General features: G+C 42.6%; 1 protein-coding gene across 6 annotated transcripts in view; it reads left to right on the forward strand.

Moving 5' to 3' along the window:
* Positions 1 to 17048, forward strand: part of grik4 (glutamate receptor, ionotropic, kainate 4) — a 599305-nt gene that overhangs the window by 534377 nt on the left and 47880 nt on the right. For 5 of the 6 annotated variants that reach the window (XM_039764198.1, XM_039764201.1, XM_039764200.1 and 2 more), the window contains 2 exons: positions 6804 to 6965; positions 16646 to 16798. In XM_039764198.1, the coding sequence (XP_039620132.1) occupies positions 6804 to 6965; positions 16646 to 16798 (315 nt within the window). The remainder of the gene's footprint in view (positions 1 to 6803; positions 6966 to 16645; positions 16799 to 17048) is intronic. The other variant, XM_039764203.1, reaches the window with a different exon arrangement.

Consider the following 17048-nt stretch of genomic DNA (forward strand, 5'->3'; position numbering starts at 1 on the left):
GTGTGTATGTGTCTCTCCATCGCCTGTGTGTGTGTGTCTCTCGCGCGCCTGTGTGTTTGTCTCTCCATCACCTGTGTGTGTGTGTCTCGCGCTCCTTTGTGTGTGTGTCTCTCTCTCTTGCTTCCTTGCTGCACAGGGAGAGACTGAACACATGCGGAAATCATCGGCGCACACAAACCAAAAGGGAAACTGGCTTGTTCGTATACCGAGTGCGTGGTCGTGAACAGATGCAAAAGTTTGGCGCCTGTGTGTGTGTCTCTCTCCATCGCCTGTGTGTGTGTGTGTCTCTCCATCGCCTGTGTGTTTGTGTCTCTCGCGTGCCTGTGTGTTTGTCTCTCCATCGCCTGTGTGTGTGTGTCTCTCACGCGCCTGTGTGTTTGTCTCTCTATTGCCTGTGTGTGTGTGTGTCTCGCGCGCCTTTGTGTGTGTCTGTCTCTCTCTCTCTTGCTTCCTCGCTGCACAGGGAGAGACTGAACACGTGCGGAAATCATCGGCGCACACAAACCAAAAGGGAAACTGGCTTGTTCGTATACCGAGTGCGTGGTCGTGAACAGATGCAAAAGTTTGGCGAATGTTTTGGTCGTAAACCAATTTGTACGTGTCCCGAGACGTTCGTGAACCGAGGTTCCACTGTACCTGGAGTCCAGGAAGAATGGTGGTGTACTGGTTAAGAAGGCTTTCTCACAACTTACTAATCCTAGGCTCAAGTGAAGACATTGTCTTGTCAGAGTTTACACATTCTCTCTTTTGGTGTGTAAGCTTTCCGTAGGCACTCAGGTCTTATGCAAGTTGTCTGGACCATTGAATTGATGACTCTCTGTATTCATCACTGTGTATGTGTGAATGAATGTGGCCAGTAATAGTCTGGTGACCTATCCAGGATTGGTCCCTGGCATTTGCAAGATGATGCCATCATAGGCTCTGAACCCTGAAACCCTACATTGTGATAAACGAATTGGGACAAATAAATCAGTAGTTAGATTAAGTGCTTGTTGAAGTGCCTATGTGGTAATGCTCTCTTTTGTTATTGCTCCTCTTGAACACATCAACTCTCTTTGTTGGGTTGGCTTAGGTTTTGCTTAAAGAAGATGCCCTCAGCAGGGGTCTGTTGACTGTACCTGCTGTACACTTGTCTATGTTCACTTGCTTATTTTCCTATATATATATATATATATATATATATATATATATATATATATATATATATATATATATATATATATATATACTGTATATATCAGTGTACTGGAATAATTTGACGCACCTTTTTTCTTCATTCCCCACCTCTATTTCTGTGCTAGTCCCTTTCATTTTACTTCTCCCGTTTTCTCCCACACTCCTGTCATTCACTCAAAGGTTCCCTTCTCCTCTCATTCTCACCTGTCTTCGTCTCTCTCACAACTTCTTATTTCTGTCTCTGCTAGTCTACTAGGTTTATGTCACATTCCTCTACTTTTCTTCTATAACCCTTTCTCCCATGTTCACTTCCTCTCACATTTTTGCTCACACATTCCACCTTTTGCTCCTTCTCTCTCTCAAAGTCTTCTTCTTCTCCTTCCTTTCCCACATAACCCTTCTTTCTGTAACATTCTCTGTTCTTCTCGCAGTCACTCCATTGTATGCTACCTTATTTTATTACTCCTTTTCTTTTTGCCTCCTTGTCTCTGAAGTGATGTGATTACCAAGTGTTTGTGGCTGACAGGCTGCAATGAGAGTGTAATTTGCAGCTGTCACTGCATGTTATATTTAATAGGGACGCCCCAGCCATTGTGCTTCATTCTGTCCCTTCCCGTTTATTGTTCATTTCCTTCACTTTGTTAGCATGCCGTTTCCTGTCAGCGAGGATTACCTCTTGTTTAAACAGGCCTTCTGTCCGAGGTCTGCCTCTGCGTGAGGTCTGCTGCCACTGATAACCACCACCATGCTTTGTTGAGTAGCTCATTTCATTGAGGAGCTGCAGGTCCAGGAGTTCTGGTGAGACTTGACTCCCACGCACCTATTGCATAATAGAGCATATTAAAATGTTACTATTTTTGGTGTTGGTTTCATTGATTTTTTACATTCCACTAAACCTTTTCAAACCCAAATTACTGTATTTTCTCATTTTAATAAGACAGAAACATAGCCGAATATACAAACTAGTATATATAGCGACTTTTCTAAATCTTACTGTCACCAACTGTCCTACCCTACACATCCGGCTTGTAAATTGTAGTATTCAGGTAGGGACCCTGACTCCATTGTTAATAAAATCAGTCTTCTCTTTTCCCAGTGCTTTTCTTCAAAGACTCTAAAAGTATTCCAATATGTCCTTCTGTAGAAAGCCATTGTCAGTCTTTCAGCCGCTTTGCTACATTCGACTTCCAAGCAACCTACAGGGTTCTTTCACATTTGTTTAGGGCATCTCAAAAATCACAAAGATGCTTTCGTTAGTGATTTGTGGCCAGTTGAACAGCATGTGTCACATATATGCTCTGAAATCTTTAATCCAGCCATTTTGAGACAAGTGAAATATGCAGTCATCTCCATAAGTATTTGGGCAGTACATAATTTTCATAACTTTGGCTCTGTGCTCACCACAATAGATATGAAAGGAAGAAATCAAGATGTGATTGAAGTGTAGATTTTCAGCTTTAAGACAAGGGGTTTACCAAAAATGTCATATGTGCCGTCATATGAGGACATTTTTATACATGGTCTCCCCATTTTCAGGTGCTCAAAAGTATTTAGACAAACTTACATAGACATAAATATAATGATCATTTTCAATATTTGATTGAAAATCCATTACAGTCAATGACTGCTCAAAGTCTGGAATCCATGGCCATCTCCAAATGTTGGGTTTCAACCCTAGTGATGCTTGGCCAGGCCTTTATTGCAGGTGATTTCAGGTGCTGCTTGTTCATTGGACATTCTGCCATTCGTTTTCTCCTCAGCAAGTGAAATGCATGTCCAGTTGAATTGAGGTCAGTAGACTACTTTGCGTTGAAAAGCTCATCGTGGTTTGCTTCCACAGTATGTTTTGGTTCATTGTCCATTTGTACTGTAAAGCATTGTCCCATCACTTTTGCAGCATTTGGCTGAATCTGAGCAGACAGTATAGTCCTGTACACATCACAATTCATCTTACTACTTCTGCCAACAATCATATCATCAATAAACAGTAGTGACTGACTTTCATTGGCAGCCATGCCTCCCCATGCCATGACACTGACTCCACCATGTTTCACAGGTGACGTTGTACTCATTGAATTATGAGTCCTTTCGTCTCTTCTCTGAACTCTTCTGTTTCTGACATTCTGGTATGTATTGATCTTAGTTTCCTTTCTCCAAAGAAAATTGTTCCAGAACTGGACAGGCTTTTAAGAAATATGTTCTGGTAAAGTCTAATATGTTCTTCCTATGCTTGGTGTTTACCAGTGGTTTGCACTTTGTAGTAAACCCTGTGTATCTACTTTCATGAACTCTTCTGTTCCTTGTAGACTTTGGCAATGATAGGCCTACTTCACCAGAGAGTGTTCTTGGTTTGGCTAAATGTTGGGAAGGGGTTCTACTTCGCCAAGGACAGAATTCTGCAATCATCCAGAACAGTTGTCTTCTACGATTTTCCAAATCTTCTGGAGCCTCATGTATAAACGGTGCGTACGCACAGAAATGTTATGCATACGAACGTTTCCACGTTCAAATCGCGATGTATAAAACCTAACTTGGCATAAAGCCATGCACATTTCCACGGTAGCTCATACCCTGTCGTATGCAAGTTCTCCTCTCGGTTTTGCAGACTGGCGGCACCCAACGTCAAAGCAGAGCTGCTGTTCCTGTATGGTTTCCCTTTCTTTTTCAGATCCACATAACTGACGCGGCTTTATAAACACACTGAATTTAACTGCATATTGTTTATTAGTTTAATGCATCTGATTGTAATTAACCTGTAACAATATAATGGTCCACAGAATGGTCAAACTATTCTAAATACCATAACTACTTTAACATTGTTAATCTCATTGCACCTTCTTCTTCTTCTTTCAGCTGCTCCCGTTAGGGGTTGCCACAGTGGATCATCTTTATCCATATTACTCTCACTGCACCACTCGGAGAATCTGATTGGAAAGAGAATTATCGGTATACAGCATCAAGCACACGCTGCCTCAGCAATGCTTCCATGCTATTTGAACTGCTTCTCACACGGCAAATGCTTCAAAGCCTTTCCTGTACGGACCTCGCAGTTCAGAAAGAGTTTCATCCCAAGAGCTCTAAACGCACTCAATCAGTCCATCAACTGCTCCTTGTAGAACTGTTTGTACTTATTAGTATAATCAACTCACTGTAAACTTGAGATACTGTTATAATATCGCACAACCTGAGCCACTTTATAAAGCGCATATTTACATACGATGACGATATAATTTTTAAGATGAAATGCAGCAAAATATGTTTATTGTATTATACAGATAAAACTTTAACTTGATTTAAATAATCTGTATTGTTAATAATTAAAGGATACGGTGTCGCTACGCTAGCAAGGATCTGGTGCTCCATTCACGGATTGTTCCTGCCTCGCACTGTATGCTTAACTGGGACTGGTGTGAAGGATAGAATACAGTAATTTAAACTTGTACTACAAAGATATTTCAATGTTCCTAAAACGTTTTGAAGAATCGGCATTATAAGGTAAGAGATGGCTTAACATCTGTTACAGAGCTGATTGTGTGGCGATTGGGTATTTAGAGAAAGAAAAGGAAGGACAGGAATTGGAGGTTAGTACGTACTGCTGCAATAAATTATTTCATCGATGGTCGCGCACAATCACTGCACCACCGTGTTCCCTTGTTTAATAACGTGCTTTAACTCCTATCTTCACGAAAATGATATCACGTATACATCTCAGTATTTTAATTATTCAGAGGGCTGTAATATCACGAATGTGATGAATTCTATGTCCTGTCGGAGGAAGAGAAAGCCGGTTTAAGAAGCATGCAGTGATTCACACACATAGAGCACATAGAAGATCACATACATAGCAAAGCATTTAACGTGCTACTTTAGTTACGACGGGATTTGAGAAACTAATAAATTAAACAATTTTAAGATGAAGTTTATGATGATCTACTTTAATAACAAAATAAACTACGTGATTAAAGTGGAAATTTCAAGATTAAAGTTGACATTTTGTGCTTTTTCCCCACTGTGTGCCTATTTTTTTTTCTCTGTACCCTAATGAGCTTTCATATGACACTCAGACGGTGGGCTATGACTCGCCTTTTCACGGCGACTTTGATATCTGACAACTTCTTTTTTTATTTTAGGCACTGTGCGACTTTGTGAACTTGAGCTTTCGAGTTTCTCTGACACTCTATGTCACTCGATCGACTTCCTTTTGTTGTTTATACCACTGTTTAAACCAACAAATAGTACGTTTTTCTTTACCTCCACTTGGTATTCTCTGAAATTCTTCTATTTTCCTTTGTGCTTTTGCCATTGTCTTTTCACAGAACGCTGAGCTTAAGGGCTATTTATATTGATTTATATATTCAAAGAGGCGTAATTCTGGGAGGAGACGGGGCGGGACAGCAAGCGCGTGCACAAGCATTGCTTTTCACGCTGACCAGGATTTATGGAGCGGAAGGACAGGGAAGTGGGCGAACGCACAGATTCCTGCATCTGGATTTTCCTGTGCGCAAGCACATTTTGGCTTTTATGCTTACGTCATGCTATAGTGTGAGTTCTACACACGCCGTTATGCAGGAGGCCCCTGGTGTTGCTGAGTTCACCAGTGTGTCCTTCACTTATAAATGTACCAAATGGTTGTTTTGACTACTTCTCGTGTTTCTGATATCTCCCTAAAGGGGTTGTTTGGTTTTCTCAGCCTGTTTTTACTTGTATAGACAGCCCTTTGGACCTCATATTGAGAGTTCACAGGGACAGCTTCTAAATGCAAATTCCACACATTTGGAATGAACTCCAGACCATCCACCTGCCTAGTAGTTCATGAATTAATGAGAGGCCTGATCACACCTGGCCATGGGACAGCTTGTTAATGAAATGTCCTGTGGAGCCCGGCTGGGACGCTCAGGAGGACCAGAGGAGGGCTTGTGCCTCCTCCAGACCGAGAGGGGGCGTCCGTCCTGGTTATGCTGGAGGCCTCGGGTAGAGGGCTTGGAAGCCCAGCCCTGTAGGGACCCGTGGCCACCACCAGGCGGCGCCCCAGTGCTTGATTATCCCGGGAGCCCGGCACTTCCGCCACACCAGGAAGTGCCGGGGGGAAAACGACAGGGGACACCTGGACGGCTTCCGGGTGCGCAGCCGGCACTTCCGTCACACGAGGGTGTGTCCGCGGGAGATTGCCGGGAAGCAGCTGGAGCCCATCCGGGTTCCTATAAAAGGGGCCGCCTCCCTCCAGTCATGAGCGGAAGTCGGGTGGAAGAGGACGGAGCTGGAGTGAGGACTGGAGGCGGCCAGGAGAAAGAGAGGCACAGGACTGTGTGGCCTGGACTTGGGGGAATCGGTGCTCGAAGCACTGGGGTTTGTGAGTGCACTAATTTGTAAATATTGTACAAATAAACGTGTGTTGGTTGGAACTATGTTGTCCGTCTGTGTGTGTCTGGGCCAGCGTTCACAGTCCAAATATTTTTGAGCCCTTGAAAATAGGGGGACCATGTATAAAAATGGCTGCCATTCCTATGTAGCGCAAACAATATTTTTGGTAAACCCCTTAAATTAAAGCTGAAAGTCTGTGAGAGGTTAACTGTGAGAAACAGTAGTTGTGTCAGTTCAGTTATGACTGCCAACTGTTTTCATTTTAGGAATTCCCTCTACTACGGCTTGATGACCTAGCTGATGAGCGTGTCAACATTGTGGGTTTTTCTGTTTTCAACTGGACACATCCTTTCTTCCAAGACTTTGTGTTAAGTCTGAACCGCTCCTGGCAGGAAAACTGTGATCATGCCCCCTTTGCTGGACCACCGGTATGTCTACTCTCAATTCCTTTGTCATGCCTAAGCTAAATTCAGAGAGAGTTGTAAAGGGTTAAGTGTGCCGCACATGTTAGGGTGAGATACATTACTAACTGACTGCTCTGGTCTCATACACCGCTTCAACTGTTTTGCATGCCTTGGCATTACTTAGGTCATTTAAGCCACACTTGACAATTCTCTCATGCAAATACCATAGATTATGTTTTCTAATAGGAGTTATGGCTGTGAAGCAGATCTCTGTTACATAGGTTACTGACAAGACTTTTTTCTGTCTAGCCTTGAAACTTTGCCATGTTTAGAATCCCACAATTACACACATTCTTGTCTTACCAGTACAGGATGATCTTCTTAAGAGCTTTGCACAAGGCGCCTCGGAGTGCTTTTTACTGATATTTGTCAACTCAATCCTCCTTTTACTGTAGAATAAGTTCCATTTCTTTTCAGCCTTCTCTCTAGATGTTCTTCTTGGTCTGTGAGTCTGGTTGATACCCACGTCTTCTCTCTAAGCCTTGTGCTGGTTCGATGTACTTGATATTGAAGACTTTTGGTGACTGCAGTATACTTCTGTCTAATGATTCTTTCATTCTTTCTTCTACAAATAATTGATGTAAACTGTGAATACCTGAAACTGTGCCCACCACACTGAATAAGACAAGAACATTAAAACTGTTGTAGAATTTTCTGTAACATTAACCTAGTATTGTCTTTTTAGTTAGCATGTTTATCAAAGTGCGGTGGGCTGGTGCCCTGCCCGGGGTTTGTTTCCTGCCCTGCGCCCTGTGTTGGCTGGGATTGGCTCCAGCAGACCCCCACCCTCCCGTGACCCTGCAGTTAGGATATAATGGATGGATGGAAGGATGGATCTTTATCAAAGGTGACTTACAAGTTCAAGATACAGCGCACCTGTTTACAGTAATCCCTCGCTATATCGCGCTTCGACTTTTGCGGCTTCATTCTATCGTGGATTTTAAATGTAAGCACATCTAAATATATATCACAGATTTTTCGCTGGTTCGCCGCTTTCTGCGGACAATGGGTCTTTTAATTTAGGTTACATGCTTCCTCAGTTTGTTTGCTCAGTTGATTTCATACAAGGGATGCTATTGGCGGTTGGCTTAGAAGCTACCCAATCAGAGCATGTATTACATATTAACTAAAACTCCTCAATGCTATAAGATATGCTTCCCGCGCGGTGCTTGTTTGCTTCTGTCTGTCTTTCTCACTCTCTCTGCCTGACGGAGGGGGTGTGGTGAGCAGAGGGGCTGTTTGCACAGAGGACACGGACGCTCCTCTACAAAATGCCGCTTTATCGCGGTGCTTCTGTATACTTAAAAGTACGTATTGATTTTTTGATTGTTTGCTTTTCTTAGCAAGCGCTCTCTCTGTTTGCTTTCTTTTAATTGTGAGAAAGAACTGTCATCTCTGTCTTGTAATGGAGCACAGTTTAAACGTTTGACTAAAGGGTGTTATTTCATGTCTAGTGGGCTCTAATAATGTTAACAGGGTGGAAGAGTTTATAAAGGCTTAAAATATATAAAAATAACCATACAAACATGGTTTCTACTTCGCGGATTTTCACCTATCGCGGGGGGGTCTGGAACGCAACCTCCGCGATCGAGGAGGGATTACTGGTGTATATCCGTTTTTACAGTTGGAGCACAGACAAGTCGTATGGCTCAGGGTCACACAGTCAGTCAGAAGTGCAGCCTTGAGCATTAAGGACTAGAGTCTTAGCCAATATGCTGATTCTGGAATGTTCTGAAGACACACTCGACAAGTGTGAGACTCTGGAAGGTTTCACAAAATGTTTTGTATCAAGTCCTAATGGAAAGGCGTTCTTCATTTAATTCAGCTAGATGTACTTCCCCGCTGACTGCTGAGCAATGGCAATTATTTATGAAAGATGCAGACGCAGCATGATAACTGAGATTCTTATATCTAATCTGCAAATGTTGCTCTTTGCTTTTATATAATGAAGGATGCTACAGTATATATTTTATAGAGCGCCTGTTTCAAAGAAGGGCAACATGGAGGTGAAGGTGAGGTGCTTCCTCAGTGCTCCAGGGCCCTGGGTTTGATTCGAGTTTGCACAGTCTTTCTGTGGCTCTGTTGTTTTGTTTCTTAGTTTCTTTGTTTGTTTTTTTCAAATTAAAAAGGTGTGCAGTTAATCGGCTAATTTGTAACTCTGACTTTGTCCCATGTGAGTGAGTGAGTGTGTCCGGGAATCAACTGGTGGTCTTTCCAGGCTGGGGGAACTCTCGCCAATGCCTCCCCCACAACCCAATACATGTAAATTGTAACTATACCGTAATTACAAATACTTTATTACTAAAACAGCCTCAGTTGCATAGAATTTGATTTGGCGATGCAAATAAAATTAAAACATCAAGAAGGTCAGGCAACCTAAGGAGAAAAGAAGTCGTCATTCACAAACATCCAACAAATGACCCATTTAATATAAAAACACTTAGATATTTTCATCTAATTATTGTAAATTAACCTAAAGGTCAAGATGGAAAAAAGCAGTTAAAAAAATTGGATGGGCAAATAGATGGATGGCTGAAACAATTCACCAGTCAGCATTAATGGCTTTAACTAATTTCTTTCAGTCTTGGTGCTTAATTTTATACAAAGAACATTGTGAGCACAAAATCCATTTGACTGAGCCCATACCTCAGGAACACTAGACTGGACAGGAGGTCAGACACAGGCGTTATTACAGTGGTGATGGCAGTGAGAGTGGCAAGGTCTTCAAGAATGGCTGTGAGTTTTCTGCAGTATGTCCCAGCATCACAGGGCACAAGACACAATGCTTTGTGGAAATGAAAATGGAGTGAGGACCAGTCCATCACAGGTCATTGTGACTCTCACCTCCTCCTTCACTCATCAAGAAGTTTTAAATGAAGTGATTGCACTGCTGAATTGCTTGTTGTTAAGTTCGTCTTTCACTGAACTGTACATTACTATATGTGTGTTTCGTCCTCTTAAAAAGAGTCACAAACCTCCATGTCTTTGGGATGATGTGAGGAAGTTAGATTACTCACAGAACACCCTTGCAGGTATTGGAAGTACTCCACTTAAGCATTAAAATATTGATGTTGTGAGGCAGAAACTCTAAATACTCTTCAACCCGACTAGAATTTGTCAGTCATTTACCAACCCGCTATATCCTAACACGGGGGTCTGCTGGAACCAATCCCAGCTAGCACAGGGCACATGGCAGAAACAAACCCGGGCAGGGTGCCAGCCCACTGCAGGGCACACACACACACCAAGCACACACTGGGGACAATTTAGGATCGCCAATGCATCTAACCTGCATGTCTTTGGACTGTGTGAGGAGACATGGCAAGAACATGCAAACTCCACGCAGGGAGGACCCAGAAAATGAACCCAGGTCTCCTTACTGCGAGGCAGCAGCGCTAACACTGCGCCACCGTGCTGCCCCACTAGAATTTGTTTCAATTTTAAAGTCAAACATTCAACAGAAATTTCAGTAACAAATACAAAAAAGTAAAAATCAACAAATTAAATGTAATTGTCACATCCATCCATCCTCTTCCGCTTATCCGAGGTCGGGCAGCAGCTTGAGCAGAAATACCCAGACTTCCCTCTCCCCGGCCACTTCTTCCAGCTCTTCCAAAGGAATCCCGAGGCGTTCCCAGGCCAGCCGAGAGACATAGTCCTTCCAGCGTGTCCTGGGTCTTCCCCGGGGCCTCATCCCGGTTGGACGTGCCCAGAACACCTCACCAGGGAGGCGTCCAGGAGGCAACATGATCAGATGCCCGAGCCACCTCATCTGACTCCTCTCGATGCGGAGGAGCAGCGGCTCTACTCTGAGCCCATCCCGGATGACTGAGCTTCTCACCCTATCTTTAAGGGAAAGCCCAGACACCCTGCGGAGGAAACTCATTTCAACCGCTTGTACTTGCGATCTTGTTCTTTCGGTCACTACCCATAGCTCATGACCATAGGTGAGGGTAGGAACGTAGATCGACTGGTAAATTGAGAACTTTGCCTTACGGCTCAGCTGCTTTTTCACCACGACAGACTGATGCATCACTGTGGATGTCACACCTATCCGCCTGTCGATCTCACGCTCAATTCTTCCACATACAGTGGGCCTAAAATACTACTGTATCTCTTTTATATTTACTAGAACACGGGTGTCGAACTCCAGTCCTGGAGGGCCGCAGTAGCTGCAGGTTTTCATTCTAACCACCTTCTTCATTAGTGACCCGTTTTAGCTGCTAATGGACTTCTTTTTGCCTTAATTTGAATCAGCTTGACTCCGGCCTCATAGTTGTCTCTTTTTCCTTAATTAGCAGCCAAAAAAAAATGAGACACAAAACGAGCCGCCACGTGACCTGTTTACCTGGGCCCATCTCACAATATCTGAAAATAAAGAAAGGTGAAGATCTCATTAAGGTTGATCTCTCAGGTCACCAAAACTTCAACAGTTTTAGAAATGTCTGCTGTGGCAGAATGAGAGCAGCAACAAGCTGTGGAATTAAATAACGGGTTTAATTAACTCCGAGAATTGGCTTCTCATTAAGAGACTGGTTGGAGTTTGAAATCCCAGTTTAGCTGCTCAACAGTTGGCTCGTTTCGTGTCTCATTTCTGTATGGCTGTCATTTAATGATGAAAGGAATCAATTCAGAGGACTGAATCCTTAAAAACAGGGCTATTAAAATGAAGGGAAAAGGAATTAATTAACAGTGAAACTTGGGCACTGATTAAGAAAAGGGTTAGAATGAAAACCTGCAGCCACTGTGGCCCTCCAGGCCTGGAGCTCGACACCCCTGTACTAGAGAGTCTACCCCGTTGTCATCACAGCTTTGCCTTCTCTTCCAAAATGTGTTTTACCATTTTTACTCAAACAAGCCTAAATATGATGTGCAATTCTTGAATATAAGTCACCACTCCAGGAGCCATTTCTATGGGGTTGACAGGAAGATGTCTCTGTTTTGCACCTGTAACACAAGTCAAGCAAATCATTCATTTAAAAGTATAGGGGAGGGTGTTCTGTCCTGCAATTTCATATGGTGCCTTTTATATATGGATATATAAACGTTTAATAGATGTCTAGGATAATATCTTAGATTAAGCATAAAAAGTGCAGATGTACAGTATGATGGAAGGACTTTACCTGGAGGAAGCAGATGGATTAAAAAAAAGAGTGAAAGGATCGATGAAAACAGCAAGATTCAAATTACCAGTAGTAGAAAGCAGGAAGAAAAGCTGAAGCACATTAGGGTCAGAGTCACTGTCATCCCCAAGGGAAAGACTGCTTAGAAATGTTTTTTAGTCCGTTTCTTTAATTGGACAATTAGAACAAAATTCTGGCACTATTATTTTAGGCTCAAATTATCCCCACCCCACCACACTTGTGTTTATGCTGAGTGGGAGGTTATTGATTGCAGCCACTAACTTTTAATGAGGCTTACCCTTTTACTTGATTCCATCACGATAATGAGGAGGGTAAATATAGCACATAGGGGTGCTGCCATACAAGGAGGAAAGAAGAGATCAGCAGCTTCCGTGGCAAATCCATACTTGTTTTAAAATTTGTATCTTCCATACGCAGGCTGCTGTAGCAAACCAGATACCTCACAATGCAAATAAAAGGCAGCAGCTGATTTGTGTTACATTTCCAAGGCACAATAGAGCCTCCTGCTCCGTGACACTCGGAGCTGCATGAATGCTTCCTTCCTCAATTTAGAGAATATTGCAGGGTCAAGCGTCGGGGTCTTGAGAGCTAAAATTACCTCCCACTGAATGCTTTCAAGTGATGGCATTCTCAATTCAAGTATGCAGGAACCGAGATTATAAAAAAATAATACATTGGATGTTAGTGCCATCAAATGCTGGAAATTCTGTTGACAAGAGTGACAGTGAATGTGCTGCAGCTGAGGGCATGAATCTCAGTATGCTGGAGTCCTCTAACATAATGGAGATGTGGAACTTGCAGTGGGAGTAGGTGGGCCTGCAGGGGTTCTGATAGATCTAGATGTCGGTTGGGAAGATGTTCAGGTGTTAGTAGGTTTTTGGTGCATATGGCTGAATCTATATTTGGCTCAGCTGATGGTGAACATCAAATCAGTTATGTAGGGTATTTGCAGGGGATTATTAGAATTGAATTTGCAGGAGGTATGACTTGCTATGTGACAGCATTGATGGAGTTGTTCTTGTAGGTGGTGTGACTTGTTTGTTGTGCGGGTCTATTGAGTATGTATGTGACACCTATGAGGGGATCTATAGGAGGCTGGGATTACATTGAATTAATGTACGTGAATCTCTAAACAGTCAGTAGGGTTTTCTGTTAGGTTTGCAGGGTTTTTATTTTATTGTTTTATTTTAAGAAGAAATTTAGGTTGACCTTTAGTGTGCTCATCTACACTCACCTAAAGGATTATTAGGAACACCTGTTCAATTTCTCATTAATGCAATTATCTAATCGACCAATCACATGGCAGTTGCTTCAATGCATTTAGGGGTGTGGTCCTGGTCAAGACAATCTCCTGATCTCCAAACTGAATGTCAGAATGGGAAAGAAAGGTGATTTGAGCAATTTTGAGCGTGGCATGGTTGTTGGTGCCAGACGGGCCGGTCTGAGTATTTCACAATCTGCTCAGTTACTGGGATTTTCATGCACAACCATTTCTAGGGTTTACAAAGAATGGTGTGAAAAGGGAAAAACATCCAGTATGCGGCAGTCCTGTGGGCGAAAATGCCTTGTTGATGCTAGAGGTCAGAGGAGAATGAATGGGCCGACTGATTCAAGCTGATAGAAGAGCAACTTTGACTGAAATAACCACTCGTTACAACCGAGGTATGCAGCAAAGCATTTGTGAAGCCACAACACGCACAACCTTGAGGCGGATGGGCTACAACAGCAGAAGACCCCACCGGGTACCACTCATCTCCACTACAAATAGGAAAAAGAGGCTACAATTTGCACGAGCTCACCAAAATTGGACAGTTGAAGACTGGAAAAATGTTGCCTGGTCTGATGAGTCTCGATTTCTGTTGAGACATTCAAATGGTAGAGTCAGAATTTGGCGTAAACAGAATGAGAACATGGATCCATCATGCCTTGTTACCACTGTGCAGACTGGTGATGGTGGTGTAATGGTGTAGGGGATGTTTTCTTGGCACACTTTAAGCCCCTTAGTGCCAATTGGGCATCGTTTAAATGCCACGGGCTACCTGAGCATTGTTTCTGACCATGTCCATCCCTTCATGACCACCATGTACCCATCCTCTGATGGCTACTTCCAGCAGGATAATGCACCATGTCACAAAGCTCGAATCATTTCAAATTGGTTTCTTGAACATAACAATGAGTTCACTGTACTAAAATGGCCCCCACAGTCACCAGATCTCAACCCAATAGAGCATCTTTGGGATGTGGTGGAACGGGAGCTTCGTGCCCTGGATGTGCATCCCACAAATCTCCATCAACTGCAAGATGCTATCCTATCAATATGGGCCAACATTTCTAAAGAATGCTTTCAGCACCTTGTTGAATCAATGCCACGTAGAATTAAGGCAGTTCTGAAGGCGAAAGGGGGGTCAAACACCGTATTAGTATGGTGCTCCTAATAATCATTTAGGTGAGTGTAGGTTTACATGAAGTTTTATTCAATAATCCATGTGCATGGAGGGTCTGGAAGACTCTCAGGTGTTATTTTTAAAATGTTTTGGTTGGTATATAAGTGGTTTTCACAAAATTTGGCGTCTCTGTAAGGTTTTAGAGTAGGGTTGGTGTGCATATGAATGGAGTCATAAGATGCTTGCTTGAAGGCTGAGAACTGAAGCTGATATTCTGGGAGTTTGAATTGGTTCACAGCATGGTGGGAAAAGGAAGAAGTTGGTTGGACTGAAAATCTAGATGGGATTGCAGAGGAACTGTGAGTGAAACAGAAAGGAGTTCTCTCATAACAACCATTCTCACCAAGAATAATGTCAAAAGTATCAAAAATGGTGCCCTTACTAAAAATATACCACTTAAGGGTAGAAAACAAGAAAGAGTAAAACATCAGCCCTGTTGCCATTCTAGGTTCCCAAACTATGGGGCGAGCCCCCCTAGGGGGCACGAAGATGTGAAAAAAGAATACAAGAATTGAAAATATGAAAAATACAACCAAAACAAATTAACTTAAACTACGTTCTGATACTAGAAAAATAAATATAGAGGTTGATAAATGTCGACAAACGTTAAGTAGGTTTAATAAAATATGCATCTGTGATATATCATTAATTAAAAAAGAACACATTGGTATAAGTGGGCTTCTTCCAAAAAAAACCTTAGGGGGGCGCGATTAAAACTGTTATGAAAACTCGGGTCGCAAATACTTAAAGGTTGAGAAACGCTGAGGTAGCTGGTTTGCCCACGTCAGAGTACCAGCAAGCGCTCTCTTACTTCTACCACCTTTCTCTCTGGCTCTGTCATAACTCCGATCCTGCAGGTTGATCATTCTCCCCAATCACATCTTGACTCTAGCCTGAGGCGGCTATAAATCTCCTGTCAGGGTCACAGCTGACTATGACCTGCAACCATGTCTTGGAAAAGTAACCCACTGTTCTGCTAAAAGGACACTAGGTTAGGAATTCCTGTAGCGACTCGTGGCACCTCTGCATTGCTGAGCCTTAAGTTGCTATTAAAGGGTTCAATACCGTATTTCTACTGACCATTCTCTAACAGGAATAATATATAATATGGTCTATTTCCTTCACATCAGTGATTGTGTACTCTCTGCTAGTTGTTAATCCATAGAGTAATGACATTCTGGTAGTGCCCATAATCTTTACCTTGTAAAGACGTATGACGCCACCTGTTTCTGGTGAAGTGGTTTTGCCTACTACCCATGGAGGTATCAAGTATTAATGCATAGTTTACCTCTACCTAGGAGCTCCTATATTTCCACACTGGCATGTCCAAGAACTCTGCTGCTACCATTGTCTTGATACTTTCTTATAGGGCCTAAACCTGTTTTGGTAGTTCATTCTACTTGGTCAAAGGTGAGGATAATAGTGAATGCATAGGATGTTTGGATGGTTGACTCTGTGAAGCTGGTATAGCAAAATCTGCAGGATGTTCAAGCAAATCCACATGGACAATTTAATTAGAAAATGGGAAAGTCTATTTGGGAAGTACGTGGTAGTGCTAGAGAGCCATGTTGTCGGTAATGTATGAGAGTATAGCAATTTAAGTTGTTTATGGATGATAAATATTAATAGGTCTTCAGGGATGTACTGTATATGAGAAGTGTTTAGAGCTTCAAGGGGAATAGAAACTGCGGTGGGTTTTGTACAATAAATGAGCTCAGTTTTTGCCTACTCTGTGACAGATACATGTGGTCTGAAGTGATGAGAGGTGGCTCATTGTCAAGTTGTAATTGGTTTGCAGAGCATATGGGTGGCTTTACTGATAATAATGTGCTGGGTTTGCATGGCATGCCATCTGTTTTTCAAATTCATTTTTGCCATCAGTGGAGTTGGTCAGATATCGGCCAAACTTTTGTGCATCACTGCCATATTTGCTTGGTTATGTTAAAGGTGCACGTGACTCTCAGCAGGGACGGAGCGCATCCCCAGGAGAAATGATTGGGATCTGTACAGTGATGGGAGTGCTGCCGTGTGTTTTACTGACATTTTTCCTCACCAGCTTTCCTCAGCACTACTGTATGATGCAGTCCATGCTGTGGTGAATGCAGCACATGAACTGAATCGTAGCCAGGAAATTGGAGTTAAACAGCTGTCCTGCAAGTCGTCTCAGATCTGGCCACATGGGACAAGCCTGATGAACTACCTAAGAATGGTAAGTACTAGTGAGCACTAATGTCTTATATACAGTACTATGTTATCTTTGCTCACCAGAGAGCATCGTCATTCATATAATGCTTTTCATATCTAGTATTGTCAAGATACATTTTACTAAAAAATCAGTTGTACATTAGCTAACACCAATACTGTAAAAGAAAAAACGTATCACAATAAATAGGAGACAGGATGACAGAAAACATGGAGGAGCAAATGGGGAAACCAGTCTACCAATGAATTACTGTAAA

The sequence above is a fragment of the Polypterus senegalus genome, chromosome 9 (genome assembly GCF_016835505.1).
Source record: "Polypterus senegalus isolate Bchr_013 chromosome 9, ASM1683550v1, whole genome shotgun sequence".
NCBI classification, from domain to species: Eukaryota; Metazoa; Chordata; class Cladistia; order Polypteriformes; family Polypteridae; genus Polypterus; species Polypterus senegalus.